The following is a 17,269-nucleotide window of genomic DNA, read 5'->3' on the forward strand; positions in this document are numbered from 1 at the left end:
AATATTATGTATTTGATGGCACAGAGACATTCACATGCTGTATGTGTCAGTTGTGCAAACATGCTAATGAAAAATTGAAGGGGAAAGTAAATCTGTTTATACAGACTGTGTGTGTGTGTGTGTGTGTGTGTGTGTGTGTGTGTGTGTGTGTGTGTGTGTGTGTGTGTGTGTGTGTGTGTGTGTGTGTGTGTGTGTGTGTGTGTGTGTGCGCGTAGGCAAATGTACAATTTTAACGGATGACTATACTGTAATTCTTATTTCTGCTATTTCCTATTTGCTGAAGACTGTTCTCTTTACTGACAAGCTGATTTCACACCTGTCTGTTGACTTATCTTGCATATTACAAGATAAGTCATGAAGGCTCCAAACACACACACACACACACACACACACACACAAATACACAAACAAACTACACAGATACACCACTCCTCCAGGCTAAGTGTATTTGTGGGGCTCTCAGATATCTGTGGGTATAATATAGACAAAATTATCTTTTCTCACCTTGACAGAGTCACAACACTCTTATACACACATACAGTACAAGCACACACACACACACACACACACACACACACACACACACACACACACACACACACACACACACACACACACACACACACACACACACACACACACACACACACAAACAGATGCCTTCAGCAGTGGTTGTGTGTGATAAGGCCATTTAAGAGCTTTGCATGATTAAGAAGCACGTAGTATTTAATTTTTCTGTAAAGAGTCTGTAAAGGCTGAATTAAAACAAAGATAAAGGTTTGCAACACCTCTGAAACTCCTTTATACTTTATACATACTGCTCACCATCACAGTGCACACATTCCTAATGTTTTATGAGACTTCAAAATCACAAAAGCATCAAACTGCCTGTGGAAGCATCTGGTCTTTAATTAAAATCCACCTGTGTTGTATTGTTTGTCAAACAGAGACGATATGATTGTGCTGTAATTGGATTAATTATATGAATTAATTAAAATCTTGCCTCCTGTTACACTATCAGACACACGCATAAGCATATTAGAACTCACATTATACACATTTAGTCAGTGTACTGAGGTTTTCATGCTGCAGCAGGAGAAAGGACACAGTAACAGCAAGATGAGACTCAGAAGGTGAATTTCAGTGTATCGGTCTATTTGTGTTTGCCCTGTGACCAATTGGCAACCTTTCCAGGATGTAACCCCTTTACATTTTACTTTGAGTAATGGTGAAACACATCCTTAGCTAAAGAACCACATTTTGTATTGCCAACAATTTGCAAAATACTGCAGCACCACACACACACACACACACACACACACACACACACACACACACACACACACACACACACACACACACACACACACACACACACACACACACACACACACACACACACACACACACACACACACACACACACACACACACACACACACACCATTCACTGGAAACATTGTATTAATACTTGTGGATGAAATTGTTGTACCAGCATCTTAGGTTTGGTTGACAAACTGTCTTTCCTCTGCTTGACTTTATCTTGAGAAATGAACCACTTTCACCAGCGCGTATCATCTTCATAAGGCAGCAGCAATCGATGTAGCAGTCATGCCACTGGCCATTAACGGTGTGATGGATTGTGTTGGGGTAAGGAAGGTGCATAAGTTAAAGGGATGAGGGGATCATTACTTCTTTTTCCCTTGTTTGAATCATGGTGGCCCGTTTCTAATCTACACCACCACAAAAATGATCGATTTGATTCTCAGAATTTGTTCTTGTGAGCAACAGAGCTTGAATGACATATTACCACACTAACACAACACTGTCTACACTACAAAACAGTATACAGTCACCAACTATCCCATCAAACTCAGCACAAACCAAGTTTTTAACTCTAACATTCTTTCTACTTATAGCAGCTGTGCAGCATGAGGTGTAAAAAAATATTTCTCACCCTTATAGAGCATTGATGTTGTTCACAGCCAGCTTCTATATTAGCACAAATATGGAGCTGTAGTCAAAAGCCTTTAATATCAGAGGCTGCTGTTATGACAGTAAACAGCATCTGCGAAAAGGATGATGAATCTGCACAGATGACATAAATTCACACCAATATGTGTTTTAATCCTATATGATTACAATATAGAAGGCTGACAACTAAAAATAATTTGTTTTTAAGCCTCTCAAAGTTAGCTTCTTTTCAATGATTTGTTTGTTTATGGGATGAGGCATGAATATATTAATATAAAAATGAATAAAGTGGGATTTATTTTCTGGTGCATTTCAAGTTAGTGTTTAATTTTTCCATTGTAAACTTTTAGTAAAACATCAACTGAGCCGTGGTCACCCTATCAAATAAAAGCACCTCCCAACTTTACTTTTTTGTAATTCAAATGCAACTCACTGCATGGTAGCACAGCAGACTCTTGTATGTGAGAGAAAAAAAGAACACCAGAGGAAATACCCCTTTTTTTATCCTTCTCTTGCTCTCTTCTGAGGAAATCTAAAGGAACCTCTGGGGGAACAGAGAGTGTGGGTGAAAGAACGACTGGTACGGCAGCCTTTATTGCTTTTGCGGCCTTACAGACCCAAGTTGTAAAGCATGCAGATGAAGCAGCAAATGACTATCAAATATTTATCAGGCCAGGGGAGGCAGTGCAGCTTGTAAAAGAAGATGAAACAGAGGGGGCAGGAGCAGTCACTTCGTTCGGTCTCTCGTCTCTTTCCCTATGATGCTCCCTCTCTGCTGCTTTCTCTTTTCCTCTGCCTATTTCACCCTCTCACACGTACACACACACACACACACACACACACACACACACACACACCTTTTTTTTGATGGAGCCTGGAGGCTGCAGACATGCAATGGGAGGTCCAAATACGAGGTGGATAAGTGTGTGTGTGTGTGTGTGTGTGTGTGTGTGTGTGTGTGTGTGTGTGTGTGTGTGTGTGTGTGTGTGTGTGTGTGTGTGTGTGTGTGTGTGTGTGTGTGTGTGTGTGTGTGTGAGTGTGTGAATGTATGTGAAAGGTCTAGTTGCAGATGCTGCAGGGCCAGACAGGTTACCTTCTTCATTACTGGCTGCAGTGAACAGCGGGCAGCATGGGGAGATCTCTGCAGTCGTCACCTTCTACTGCCATGGCAACGGCCTGCGACTCACCCCGGGCGAGCTGAATTCTGCAACGCCCATTTACAGTCTGGGGCTGACTTCTGACGAGCCCTGGAGAGTGTCAGAGCAGACCAAGACAGACGTGGTCACGCAGAACAACACAAACCATGCTTACGTGTTTTTCATGTTTTGTTTTTTAAAAGAGTAAGAGAGGCACCTGGAAGTCCATCTCTCTGAATCTGTCTTGTCTACATGTACACAATTCTACTCCCCTGTTTAACTGTGTCTTTGCATGCAACATGTACACTATATGCACTATATGGCCAGAAGTCTGTGGACACCCCTGTCTACATAGTTTTGTGTGGGCTTGTTTTTAATTTTTGGGCCAGGCTTCATAGGGCTATTTAAAGTCCTCCTCCACTCAAAAATGTTTGTTTTTTTAACTTCTTGTTACTTCAGTTGGATGCTTCACTGTGCAGAATGAAGTATGTGCAGGGTTTGACACTGGAAGCATGTTTTCAGATCCAGCTACTGAAGGGGGGAAGTTTGCTTGATTTCGAGACGTGTGAGTACGAGCAGGATCTTTTTACATCACAAATGGCCAATTATAGTCCAGCATGTAGCTTATACATGTGTGATGTGAAAATGAGAAACCTTGCATAGTTAAACTTCTGAAAGCAGAAATATCAGACCACGGTTTTGAAATGAGATACTTACCCACAGACATCAGTGTAATTTTCCTGTGTCCACTTGGGTTGGCTATATATAGAAATGTGTGTAGTGTATCTAATAGTATTATATACTACGTGTGTGTGTTGGTCTCTTCTCCATACACATTCTTCTTTTCTAATCTGTTCTATTCCCTGTACATATGCAGTACCTTTGAGTGTGACATTTGGATAGAGATGGTTTTCATTGTTGGACTTGGCTTATTGGTTACAATTAAGGAAAAGTTTGATACTACATTATAGAGTTATGATTTAAAGTAGACAAAGAGGCATTTCTAACTCTGTGGCAACAGTTTTGGAATGGTTTTTCCCTGTTTTCAACATGACCATATCCCTTTATGCAAAGTGAGGTCATAACGAAACTGATTTCCACTTCTGGTGTGAAGAAACCCCATCAAACACTGTAGCCGTCTCACCGCTTATCAGTTATAGCAGCATATTAAAGGTGCAATTCCCAAATTTTTCACATCAATTTCACTCATCATGGTCAGTGATGCTTAACCTGTGAAACACAATTGTATTATGTTTTCTGTGTATTTCAAGTAACCCTAGAAAGCTACCGTGGCCCAGGAGGGAGAGCTGGTTGTCCATAAATTGCAGGGCTGGTGGATTGCTCTAAGGCTTCTTTTGTTCACATGTCAGAGTGTCCTTGACTCTGAAGTGATGGCAGGCAGTGCCTTGAATTGCAGTGTGCATGCACACACAAGATATCTCAGTTTAAATATATCTCATCCTCTGCAGCTTTAATTTTGACAACTGTGACAACAGTTTGACAACAAGATGCTCCTCAGGCATAAAAAATGAAGACATAAATATAAAAATACTCATATTCTTTTAACCACAGCTATTCTGGGAAGTTTTATTGAGAGGAAGCTTCTCTTTTGCTGGAATGTCCTGACCACTTTCACACAGTTACCACATTCAAACCTGGAAGCTGTCCAGTACCACTACAATCTGACCTGCTGGTTACTGGTCAGCTCCACTGGAGCAGTTTAGGGTAATGGGCCTTGCTCAAAGGCACCTCAATGGTGGTAATGAGGGAAGGTCAAGAGCTGCTTTTCACTTATCCCACCCAGATTCATCCCTCCAGTCTGAGGATATTGAGCCAACTATCTTGTCACATGCTCTCTGTGTGAATGATACTGTGTTTATGACATGGTTTTTTCACAAAAAAGACCCATTACAAATTCTGTTGTAAATACAAAATTTGCCGAATTGTTATTTATTAAAATAATGGTGTCCGATACCAGATCAGCTCATTGTCACCAATTCTTGATTCAGCTATTTGAGTCAGTATTGGTGGACTCACATTTGTCTTTGTGGATACTCACATCAGTATCTGTCTTGGTGCATCTCTACTTCAAACTACTTGTGAGATCATAAATCATTCTGTAAGTACAAGACTTTGATTTCAGATTTAAGGTGGACACAGATGAATGTGAAAACAGCCTTCTAGTGTCAAACTCTGCGCATAAATCATTCTGCACAGTTCAAACATCTAACTGAAGGAACAAAAAGATATTTCTGAGTGGAGATTTTGGAGGGAGATGACAAACAATAACATATGGGTAAAGTGTCAATACATTTGATCCATAAGTATACACAGAAACGTATGTAGTGTAACACACACACACACACACACACACACACACACACACACACACACACACACATACACACACACACACACACACACACACACACACACACACACACACACACACACACACACACACACACACACACACACACACACACACACACACACACACACTTGTCTCTTGTTGGTCTTATGCTTTTCTGTTCTAATTTTAGATTCAATCTTATTGCCAGGATGCTCCTTCATCCTCATTGCTGACAGCTCTTCATCACCACCACCAACACCACCAGCCTCGCTTATCTTCCTACAGGCGCTACTTTCAGCACCGGACAGCTCCTGTCGTTCCCATGCTCCGCCCACCTCCGGCAGACAGGCAGCACGAAACACCACACACAGTAGTGGGCGACACTTCAGGTGGCCTATTAGGATTTTATTGGGAGGGACGGAACTTCAAGAACAATTTGCCCAGTTCGTCGTCATCCTACTCTTCTCACATGGATTTCTCCAAGGAGGAGTAACAAGAGAGCTGAGTGTTCGGTAATAACATCGGTTCATATGACTGGATAGCGGATTGATGAGGAATCACTGTTGGGTTTTTTGATTGCGTGTGTGTGAGTTAAGGGGCATTGGGGTTGTGTCTGTGTGGCTGTTTGATATTGTAAAAACGGAGGAAAGTCGGAAAGTCTGTGTTCTCCCTGGCGCGTACAAAAAGATGCTCGGATGCCTTCATCGTTTTCAGTGTGATCTTCAGTATGAAATTCAGGACATCCTCTGGTGTGTGCACCTCAAAGTGTCTCTAATCCTGTGAAGCAGCAGAAGAAAGAGAGCGGCTTTGGTTATGCTCGCCACACTTTGCCAAGTGCCCACGGTTTCTTCTCTGCGCCTGTGAAAAGGAATGATGGCTCTGCTGGTCGTCCCGCTGCTCCTGCAAACAGGACTCGTTTTGGGAACAAACTACGGATACGTGGAGTGGTCGGATAATGAAAGAGACGAGAAGAATCCTCCGGTCTTCAGCACCCAAAACATCAACAAGGAGCCGCCCCATCACCCGACCTATTACTCCGTACCATCCACCGAGCGCACGGTGGTAGCGCACAAAATTGAGGAGGACCTGCCGCGGGTGGTGACGGCTTTCCTGCACACCGGCGACTCTTCGGCGTTGAGGCAGGTCAACTGTTCCCGGAGGTACGAGCTGAGCAGTCTGCGGGGCGGCCTGCACGTCGCATCCCACTATTCCCTCCACAGCATCCTGGACACTGTAGCGCACGCCACAAACTTCCTGAATATGATCATGCAGGCCAACAGGTCCAGGGAGCAAACCCTCCGGAGGGACATCCACTGGTACCACGCGCTGGTTCAGAGCATCCTCGAGGGGGACCCCAAAATCCACAGGGCTGTGGTGACCTTCCACATGGACGCGCCGACGCCGGGCCCCCAAGTCTTTCTCCAGGCGACGAGAACCGAGAAGGAGGAGGTGGTGCTGCGCGACCTGTCCAACTCTGCGCACCGTCACCTGAACAGCAGGACCCCGGAGTCCGAGTGGTTTAATGAGTTCAGGGACGGGAGGAGACCACACGTGCACAGAAGGGTCCCGGACGCACTGGGCACCAAGACTGAAAGTTACATTCTGGACAAAAAACAGATCAAGTGGTCGGCGCCCTACCTGGAGTGTGAACATGGGGCGTTTGTGCCCTATTGGCTGCTCACCTTGTCTGCTGGCTTCTATGGACTGAAGAGAAACTCTGCCCCGGAGTTCAGGTGAGAGGAGGTCTGAGTGTGTGAAAGAGAGGCACAGAGAGGAAAAATAAGACATAGAAGCAAAATATGCAGTTTGAGGGATCAGTGTTTGCTTTTTGAGAGCTTTGTGGTGCTCACAATACAAATAGGTTGTATACTGTTGCACATAAGCCTGATTTATGATATAGACCTACTACAAGTAGTATGATATTCGATTGTTAGGAATACAAATTACTTGAAAAACTTTCCTAAGTAACCAATGAATTGCAGCCATTAAAACCACTTTACAGTAATTACCAGTCAGCCACACTTAAGGACCCTGTATTTGATTGACAATAATGTAAAATGAAGCTTAATGTAAATATGGATCTTGCTTAACTCGAGCCTTGATGCAAGAAACAGATGGTGTAAAAGAAGCTTCACAGAGACAGGTAGACCTTTTTCATTTAATATGCTTGCCTGTCAAAGCACAGCTGTGCATCTTTTCTGCAGCCTAAAATCTAATGAGCACTGTAGGCTATACAAAGTGTGAAGGGATCTATACATGCTGATATTTGTGTGTGTGTGTGTGTGTGTGTGTGTGTGTGTGTGTGTGTGTGTGTGTTTGTGTGTGTGTGTGTGTGTGTGTGTGTGTGTGTGTGTGTGTGTGTGTGTGTGTGTGTGTGCGTGCGCGTGTGTGTATAGTAGTTAGGTGCATAAAAAACCCCAAGTATATCATATTTCAAGGCTCCAGTTCAAGGGTGTCAAAAAGATCAATTAAATCATGAATAAAAAATGAAATATGAACAACTGCAATATGAAGCCACTCAGAATTTCAGGTGCACTTAATCCTTACATCGGTCGAGCTGTATTACACAACAAGACGTCCATTTCGATATCAGATAGCTCATAAATCTTCAAGAAAACCTGTTAGGGAAAAACAGAGAGTTGGTCTTTGATGTTGGTTACTTTGTCCTTCTGTGCTATATAGTTATTATTAACTGTTGGTGCCAAAATTCAATCACAGCATCTTACACCTCCAGCAAAATTTTAGCTGTCTCAACTGCAACAGTGTGAATGGGGATGACATTTGATTTGGAGCAACAAATGAACATTTCTCAGTGGTTTATAGGCAGCAGTGTGTCATGCTTGCGAATTGGGTCTCAAATTGGCAAGCGTCTCACTCTTGACGACGTGTCCCTGAGCAAAGTGCTGCATCACTACCTGCTCCAGGGACAGTCACTTGTGCTCATGACGTGACCAGAAGCTGATCTGGACATTTGTGGGAAGTGTACAGCTTCTGCTGCATGGTATCCGGGTATCACAAAGATGACTGCAGAGTTACCACTGCCACACACAATTCATTTCAATTTTAAAAAAGTGTAAAAGTGTGTCTTTTATGCAGTATAGCGACAGTTTGTTTCTGTAATTTTCTAATCATCTCCAAAAAATGACTTATCTAATATCTGGCATGTTGTATAAATACTACAGGTATGCTACGGTATATAAAACCATCCATATACCATGATGATGTTTTAGTTGAGAGAAATGGCAGCTCTGCTTGTGTCAGTCACCTCATAGGTGTCTGATATTGAAAATTAATCAGTTCACAACTCATCTGTCAACTATTTAAGCTCAGGCAACAAGTGACAGTGATTTGTGAAATGTAGACAAAGAAAAGGATATGTTGACTCATTCCCATTCATTCCCAACCATTTCCCAATTCCATTTGTCAATTTGCATTTATCCAGAGGACACACTGTGTTTGGAGCGTGAACAAATATTGTTATTGGCTGATGTTTTGATGGTGGAAATAGTGGATATTGCCAGAGCAGTGCTTTTCAGATACGTTTTGTATTTTTTGTCTGTTAGGAGAAGTGAGCCAGCTTTTCTGATGTACATTGTAATGTTGTTTCACTCTATCTATTCCCAGAGCTTTCAGCCATATCGCATGCATTTCATTAGTGGCTGAGTTGGCTCAGTTGTAATGGAGATGCTCAACTGTTAAGATTTCATCCATAGCACCTGCAGGACTTTTAGTGCATGCTGCAAGTTAAGCTTGAAAATAGTAGTTTGACAAAATTATACATCAAACTCCACATACTAGTTTTTGCTTTTGAGTTTTCATGCTTACTTTTAACCTTCCTGTTGTCTTGTCCTGTTGTTGATTGTGCAACTTTTGTCCTCCCGGGTCAATTTTGACTGGTTTGAGTATTTATAAAGTATAGGGTATAAATTATCACCCAATGAATGAACAACCAGATGCATGCTGTTTTCCTCCTCAACCCACTTTTTTGTAATGTGAGTCGCAGTCTCCAACTTTTCTGCTGTTTCTTCCACTCATCTCATACCTGTGATGACATTTCTAAAAATAACAAGTTGGTTGGTTTGGGAGAGAAAAGCATAAGCTAGTGTAGATGATGGAGTCAGTTCCACCATCATTTCCTCCTTCTTCCTCAAAGCAACTTCTTTCTCATCTTCCTCCCTGCCCCTCCTACTGTCCTTCCAGGCCAACTTTATAACTCAGTCAAAGAGAGGCTATTCGTTTTTGTAAATCTAATTAAAATGTAAATTATGGTTGCAAATTTGAAGTAGAGTCGTGAGGTTGGGAAGGAGGGAGGAGGAGCACCTTGAAGCACAGCAGGGAGCTGTTTAGTTTACATTCAGTGCTCCTTTTAAAGGTCATTATGATTATTTATGCTTATCATGTCTGCAGCTAGTTTTAAAGTCGTACTGTATGTGTGTACCAATTCGGCATGTGTAAAACATCACCACAGTAATGTTGAGACACCACATTAACACATAAATGACACCATAACTAGGAGAATAAGGCACCACTAGCCTCACCTTTGGATCTGGTTTTATAGGAACAGCAAAAAACCGCTAGAAAATATTGTCTAGAGCAGATGAAGCTAATAATGTCTGGAGTTTTGTTGGTTGTGCTCCAAGTGAGAACAAGTGAAGGACTTATGACTAATGAAGAACTTGCAAGATCCTGTTTAGTAGAGCCACAGAAAGAAAACAAATGTACCTGGAAACTGATGCATGTATGGAAGTCCATTCATGCCAAGAATAGGGGAAAAAGATGAAAAGTTATGCATGATGAAAAAAAAACAACAGAATTATGAGATACTAAGTCAACTCAATAATTTTGAACAACAATTAGTCTTTTTTATTTTTAACAATGTATAACTTTTCATGTACTTTTTTCATTTCTTAGCAGAAATTGGCTTTCATGGATGCCTGAAAGAGGAGGCACAATAAGTCACAACATCCACTTTATGCTAGGAAGCAAAGCAGGCTTAATGGGAAATGTAGCCCTAATTATCAGAAACACTTCTTAATCTTCTTAATCATAGTGAGGAGTCAGATGTGCTGGCAATTATTTACTGAAGTTTAAATGCTGTATCAAGTACCATTCAAAGCCACAGTAAAGAAGTAATTTGCATTTTTTGTTGTAACAAATGTAAGACACAAGTACGTTTTAACCATGATCTTAAAAAATAATAATTAACACCATCAAACTATCAAGAGTCTCTAGTTTTGCTTTAAATGCTCAAAATGTTTGCCTAGTGTTACCTTCAAGTGTCCACAGATGGTTCTTAGGTCCAACATCTATGACATTTCTCAGCTATTTATAATGCTTCTAGTTTCTACCAAGCTTTGACCTGTAAACACTGACAGTAGCACACACATGCATACAGTCCACACACTCACATTATTTCACTCACAGGTATCAACACATTTGCTTTTCTATCTTTCTGTCTGGTCCTGTTCTTGAGGAGAGGTTGCGGCCACAGCCTCTCTCCATGGTTGTTTGTTCCACTTCCTAGCAGGCAGATGGAGGTAACTGATGTCAGGCTCATCCACAAAACCACAAAGGAGAGAGGGTGAGCGAGGACAAGAGAGAGAGAGAGTGCATGTGAATTTCTAGCTTGTATGTTGGTGGAAGGAATTAATCAAAGAAAACTTAGTATGCTTTATGTGTGTGTGTGCCTTATCTTTTAGAGAACCAATTTCAGTTTAAAACCAGCATTGTGAGGACATTTCTTTGTTGTGAGAACGTTTTGGTCGGTTCTTACAAATTCAAAGGACAATTTAACGGGGTTAAGACTTAGTTTTAAGGCTAAGGTTAGAATTGGGTTTAGGTTCAGTTTAGGGTAAGGGTTGGGTTTAAGCATTTAGTTGTGATTATTTAAGGTTAGGTAAGGGACTAGGAAATGCTGAAATGGATATAAAGACAAATATGTTTGTGTGTACGTGAGATAGACTCTTCTAATGTCCAGACCACAGCAGGATCGCTGAAATAAACTTGCCTCCTCTAGCTGAAGTCCCAGGCAGTCCTCCTCTCATTCTGTATTGCAGTCACACTCCTGAACAGTATTTAACCTTATTCCCTTCACAGTGTGAATCTCTGATGGCTCACTGCTGCAGAGGCCAACAGTCTCCATGTATTGAACTCCAAACTGCACCAACTTCCTGCAGAGATGTTTGGTTTCACATACAGAGAAGAGACTTGAGAATTTTTCTCACCTTTAGTTGGAAAACACCTCATGTCTGTGATACGCACTGCAGAAAACACACTGTAATAAAACTTTATACTGATTTAAAAGGAAGCACAAAAATAGGAAAAGCTAATACCTGAACTATCTACACATACATTTAAAAATCTAATTCCTAAATTAATAGCTATAAGGATATGTCTGGAGAAATTGTACATTTCCTTAATGCCAGCAAATCTTATGAAAAATATCAGAGCCAACAATAAATTGATCCCACTAAGGAGTAGCTACGTTTAGCCAAAGCGAGGCTGGACAACACATCAAATTAATTTGATTAATTCAAAGTTTTGTTTTTGCACTATGTGTTAAATGTCTACATCATCCAAATCAAGTTATTCAAATGTATACAGAATGTTAAGCCAAAAAGTAACATAGATGACAGCTAGCTACATCAGCTGTCTCAAATTCGCCATCTTAATTTAGCATATTAGCATGCTAACATTTGCTAATTAGCACTAAACAAAGTACAACAGAAGGTGATGAGAATGACATTTTTAAAGTATGAGACTGATAAAAAAGTGGCCTAATAACATTATTGATATAATTTAATCTTAAGAGGCATGAATGTCTGCACCAACTTTTATGACAATCCATTTCAAAAATATCAATCTCAGTCAGAGGATTGACCAACTCTGTAGGAGCCATCCTTTAGGGGCCTTGAGTGTCTGTGGAATATTTCATGACAATCCATCCTATAGTTGTTGAGATAATTCAATCTGAACCAAAATGGATGAACGACCAACTGACCAACATTGCCACCTTTATAGCCCACTGCTAATGTGGCTAAAACTACAATTTTAAGATAAAAAAGATACTTTTTAAAGTGACTTACAAATTCTTGGTTCTGATCTTAGGAATTGTTGACAATACATTGTTTAAGCAATGTACTGTAAGACTGACATAAAAACTGGATAGACTAATATCTAGTCTAGGAGGCCTATGTAGAGAGTGTAACTGGTGAGGCAAATGATGAGGCTGACCACTCAAGGCCAGTAGAGAGCCAATTAGCTGGTGTAAATTTGTGCATAGCAGTCATGACATATGTCCATCTACCCAATAATGTCCATAACCACCAACACAGTGAGGACTTTATCTTTTGTAACTTGTTTGTTTTTAATAGGAGGAGGCTTTTGCTTTATTAAAAAAGCAAAAAAGCCTGAGGCATGTTGATATTGCGTGTGTCCTTTTTTGACCAAAACAATATAATCTTTATACTAAGTGAATCTCCAAGTGCTTCTGTAATGTCTGGCAAGAAGTAGCATAACCTTGTTTTGAAAGTATTTATTAACGGTCAGTCTGGCTTCTGCTTTTTGTTCTCTTTATCTTCCTCCCTCCTTCTTTTTGTCGCTCACCTCCTTCACTGATGATTTATTTTCCATTTCATTCATTCCTCTTTATCGCCATCACCGTGCTTCTCCCACCCTTGACCTTACTTCCCCGGAGCATCACGTTTCCCGTGCTTTTTAATTTTCTTCTCTGCCTCTGCTTTTTTCACTCTTTCCTTCTTACTGATTTGGTTAACCCACCATTCAACATTTTCAACCTCTCTTTTCTTTGTCTGCTTTGCCCCACTTGCACAACCTTAATGTCCCTCATCTGCCTTCCTTCTGCCTCTTCCTCACCTCTTTCCTCCCTTATTTCTCTCTGGCAGGGGGGTCGTCCGTGTGGATGTCAATCTGCAGGATGTTGACATCAACCAGTGTTCCAACAGTGGATGGTTTGCTGGGACTCACCGCTGTAACCTCACCAGTATGGAGGTGAGTATGCTCCTCTGCACCTGTCTAGTTGTCATCATCACAGTCATCACAGTCATCACATCATCAGAAATAACCTAAAGAAAACTCATGTTGGCATGTATTCCACTGTTTGGTTCAATCATTTATTCATTCATACCGCCTTCAGTCTATTCACTCGTTCCTTAAAAATGAAATCAAAGACTACAATAATGGCAAAAAAGTGCAGGCAAAAACAAAAGAGCCTCTCCCCGCCCCCCAACAAAGATCCAACAGTAAGGTTGGATGGAGGCATCTGACAAGAGCCTTTCTTATAGGACATACTGTTGACTGTTGTTCCTTGTTTCCTCTCACAAGCAACCAAGTGTCCTTGACCTGCTCACTCTTTAAAGGTGTACTAAGCAGAGATTGAATGAAGAGAGTGAGTGGCGCTGGCGAGACCAAAGCCTTCAATCCTATAAATAAAATGTTGTTTTTTTCACTGCGGTTACATCTCTTAAGCACAAACAAATACGCCTACCTTGTCAGATTTTGTGTGAATGCAGAGCTTCATCCTGTCCACTGTGGTCTCCCTGCTCTGCGTGTGTGTAGCTCAGCCCTGCTCTCAGTCAAGCAGACACACAGACCTGCTGCTCTTAGTACATCATGACACAGAGACAGAGAGCAGAGCGGAGCAGAGGAGAGAGACAGAGACAGTGATGTAACCCAGTCCCGACCTCACACCCTGAGCATGGGAATTACATAAGAAAAAAAGACAAATGAGTCATTAATTTGCCCATCATTTACTTCAGTCTAAGCAGTTTTTATTTTATGTTATATTCACTTTATTTGTGTTTACTTTACCTTTTTTTATTGTTCAATTTATGTTTACATGACCGCAGAACTTTACCTGGTTTTCCATAATGCTACTCAACTTAAGGAATATGTCGTATGTAATTTGAATATCTTTCAGTCATATTAAATAATACAGAAACATATGGTTTGATAATTGGAGTTTACATTATTAGATAATGCTAGTTAAAAAGTTAAAAGTAGTTGTATTTATTTAGCAACAAGGATCACACTTAAATATGCTAAATATTAAATATACTATACAGTATGTTGTGTCATTGAAGGTTTTGACTTTTTAGATCGAATATAGAAGATTTGGTCGCTCATGTCTTATTTTAATGATGCAGCACATGGAGGTATTATACAGCCAACTCCAACAGATACAGACCTACGGCCTGAAACTCAATAACTACTATCTCTGCTTTTTAAGAATTTTTCTTTCTGCATCCTTTCTGTTATAGTAGCTTAGACAGATCCCCATCAGAACAGAAATGTCAAAATCTTACTGAGCTTTAAATTTTAACGAAAGCACACAGATCATATAAAAAGGTTTTGATTCTGAAAGGATGACAAGATGATGCAAGATAAAGCAAGATAAAGAGGAAGGTGAAGCAGTCCCACAGAGATGAATTTGGTTCGAGGATGTCAACGTTAAATTGAATATCAATCCAGTTGGAAGAATTAAAGCGTACTCTGTATCCCATCAGATTGAATTAGTATTCAAACAAGACTGGTTCAAATTCAGAAAAACAGCAGGTTAAACAATGCCATACACCTCTGTTAAGTTACATTATGGGACAAGACAATCTGTTGCATCCTCTTTAACAGTTAACACAGCTGTGCCACCATTTCCACTAATAAAAAGGCAAAGGTAACAGTGTGTTACTGGATGTTGGTTTCTCTCTACACTCCATAAGGTTAGTGGTTCATCCACATTAAGACAGTCACTACACATGCAGTCATTTATCTGTGTAATTAACTGTAGTCTTTGGAAAATATCTGAAACTTGCCCGACTCAAACCTCCAAGATTAAACCGTTTCCCTGCTAAACATGGACAGCAATAGATGTCCACCAAAGGGATATTTGGTGCCTCTGAAGTGAAATGGGTGGCATGCCGCTGACAAAACCTTATGATAAGGAAAGACAGCCAATCATTACATGGTGGTTCAAATGATATTAGATGCAAATGACATTTTAAAGGGTATGATTACCTGACAGCAGGGTTGCTGCACACTTTTTGACATCAAATGTAATGCTTTTTAAGACCTTTTTAAGACCTTGACATATTAAATTCAATACCCTTTCCACAGCAAAACGAATGCACATTAGGGAGATATTTTTCTGGATATTTTTGTATCCCCATGTAACAATCATATTTAAAATTTTTTAAAGTAATCAAATGAATGGCAAATGCAATGAACATGTCCCACTATTATGCTTTATATTACATACAACTCTCTGTTTAAAAAACAACAACATTGTCATTTGAAATTATAAATACAATTTTGCTTGGAATTGGTAAATTTGACAACATTGTGTAAAGTAGTGAAGCTCTTCTGGTCATTATCACACTCACAGAGTTAGCTGTAGTTAATGCTCCTCATTAAGACAAATACACATCGAAATAAATCTACCTTTCATCCAGTTTAACAGCCTCCTGCTAAGTGGTCACTAAATAAACTCATGTTGCATGCTGGCCGTCTGATGTAACTAGGAATCCTTTTTTTAAGAATTTGTTCCCATATCATACATACAATTCATACTGAGGGGGCACATGACAAAATCTTACAGCAATCCATTGAATAGTTGTTGAGACATTTGATAAATGTGAACTTGATTTTTGATCATTGAATATGCTGAGATATTTCACTAGATAAGTGAAAGATTTGACCTGCTGGTGGTGCTAGACAGAGGAAGGATCAGCTGATCACGAAAGTCACTAGGATTCATCCTATTGGGACAATATTGAAACATTAATTTAATAGTTGAGATATTGCAGCCTGAACCAAAGTGGTGGACCCACAGACCAAAAATGCCTGCCTGAAGAGTCACACAAAGAAAATTGTCATCATTGAATTGTAAATTGTCTGAGATGAAAAAACCAGACAGGATTGTAGTGTCTGTACCCATCAGTGATTGTTCTGCAGGGTGCTTATCTGTGATGATGAGGGGTAGTGATGGTGATATGTGTGTGTCTAAGCATCTTCTTTGTGCTTTTTTTGTTTTAACCTGTGACCACTGTGATGGAACTGGTAGCAACCATACATCATGTTTTGTCACTTTCCAGGAAGACAGAGCAAGGAAATAGTGGTGTATTTGTGTGTGTGTGTGCTGTTTGAATGTTTCAGTGTGTGGGCTCGTCTGTGCATTTGCTCCCTCGCTCGTGTCAGTGCCAATGCGTTAGTTTTATGTGATGAATTGCGGGAAGCCTTTCTGACTCCAGCGGGGGGTGAGAGTAGCTGCTCAGGCTTGCATTGCATGTCGCTGGCCATATGATATATAATAAATGTAGTGTAATGGATTGCAGCAAGATGTGGTGAATAATTGACAATGCTCTTTGTCTGTGTTCCTCCCCCCTCTTCTCATTCTGTCATGGGGGAAACAGTACAGAGGAGTTACAGGAGGTCTCTGTGTTTCGCCTTGATCTATTGTGCTGCTTCCTCTGTATTCTTCCATTTTCATAAGCAACTCTCATGGCTGCTGTCTGGTGAAATCTGACTGATAGCGCTGTAGTTCGTCTGTTCAGATCTGTTTTGGCTGTGTGTGTGCAGCTGGTGTTTCTATTATCATCACAGTGGAAGCCAGAGACAGTCTTTTAGTCACCAAGGCCCTTCCAGCCTGTCCGTTTCACACCACGTTGATGGCTCTGAATTATCCCAAGTGTTCTGTGTGTGTCTGCCAGTGTATACATTTGTGTTCACATGAGCTACATTTGTACAAACTTTTGCTTTCAAACTTTGTATGCTGTAATTGAAATTGAATTAGAAA

The 17,269-nt window shown here is 40.7% G+C and overlaps 1 protein-coding gene across 1 annotated transcript in view; it reads left to right on the plus strand.

Moving 5' to 3' along the window:
- The first annotated feature begins 6,300 nt into the window (after positions 1–6,300).
- Positions 6,301–17,269, plus strand: part of gpr158b (G protein-coupled receptor 158b) — a 60,168-nt gene continuing 49,199 nt past the window's right edge. Inside the window, exons 1-2 of the mRNA XM_062429326.1 lie at positions 6,301–7,196; positions 13,368–13,473. Of these exons, the coding sequence (XP_062285310.1) occupies positions 6,334–7,196; positions 13,368–13,473 (969 nt within the window). The 5' untranslated portion in view covers positions 6,301–6,333. The remainder of the gene's footprint in view (positions 7,197–13,367; positions 13,474–17,269) is intronic.

The sequence above is a fragment of the Scomber scombrus genome, chromosome 11 (genome assembly GCF_963691925.1).
Source record: "Scomber scombrus chromosome 11, fScoSco1.1, whole genome shotgun sequence".
In the NCBI taxonomy this organism is placed as follows: Eukaryota; Metazoa; Chordata; class Actinopteri; order Scombriformes; family Scombridae; genus Scomber; species Scomber scombrus.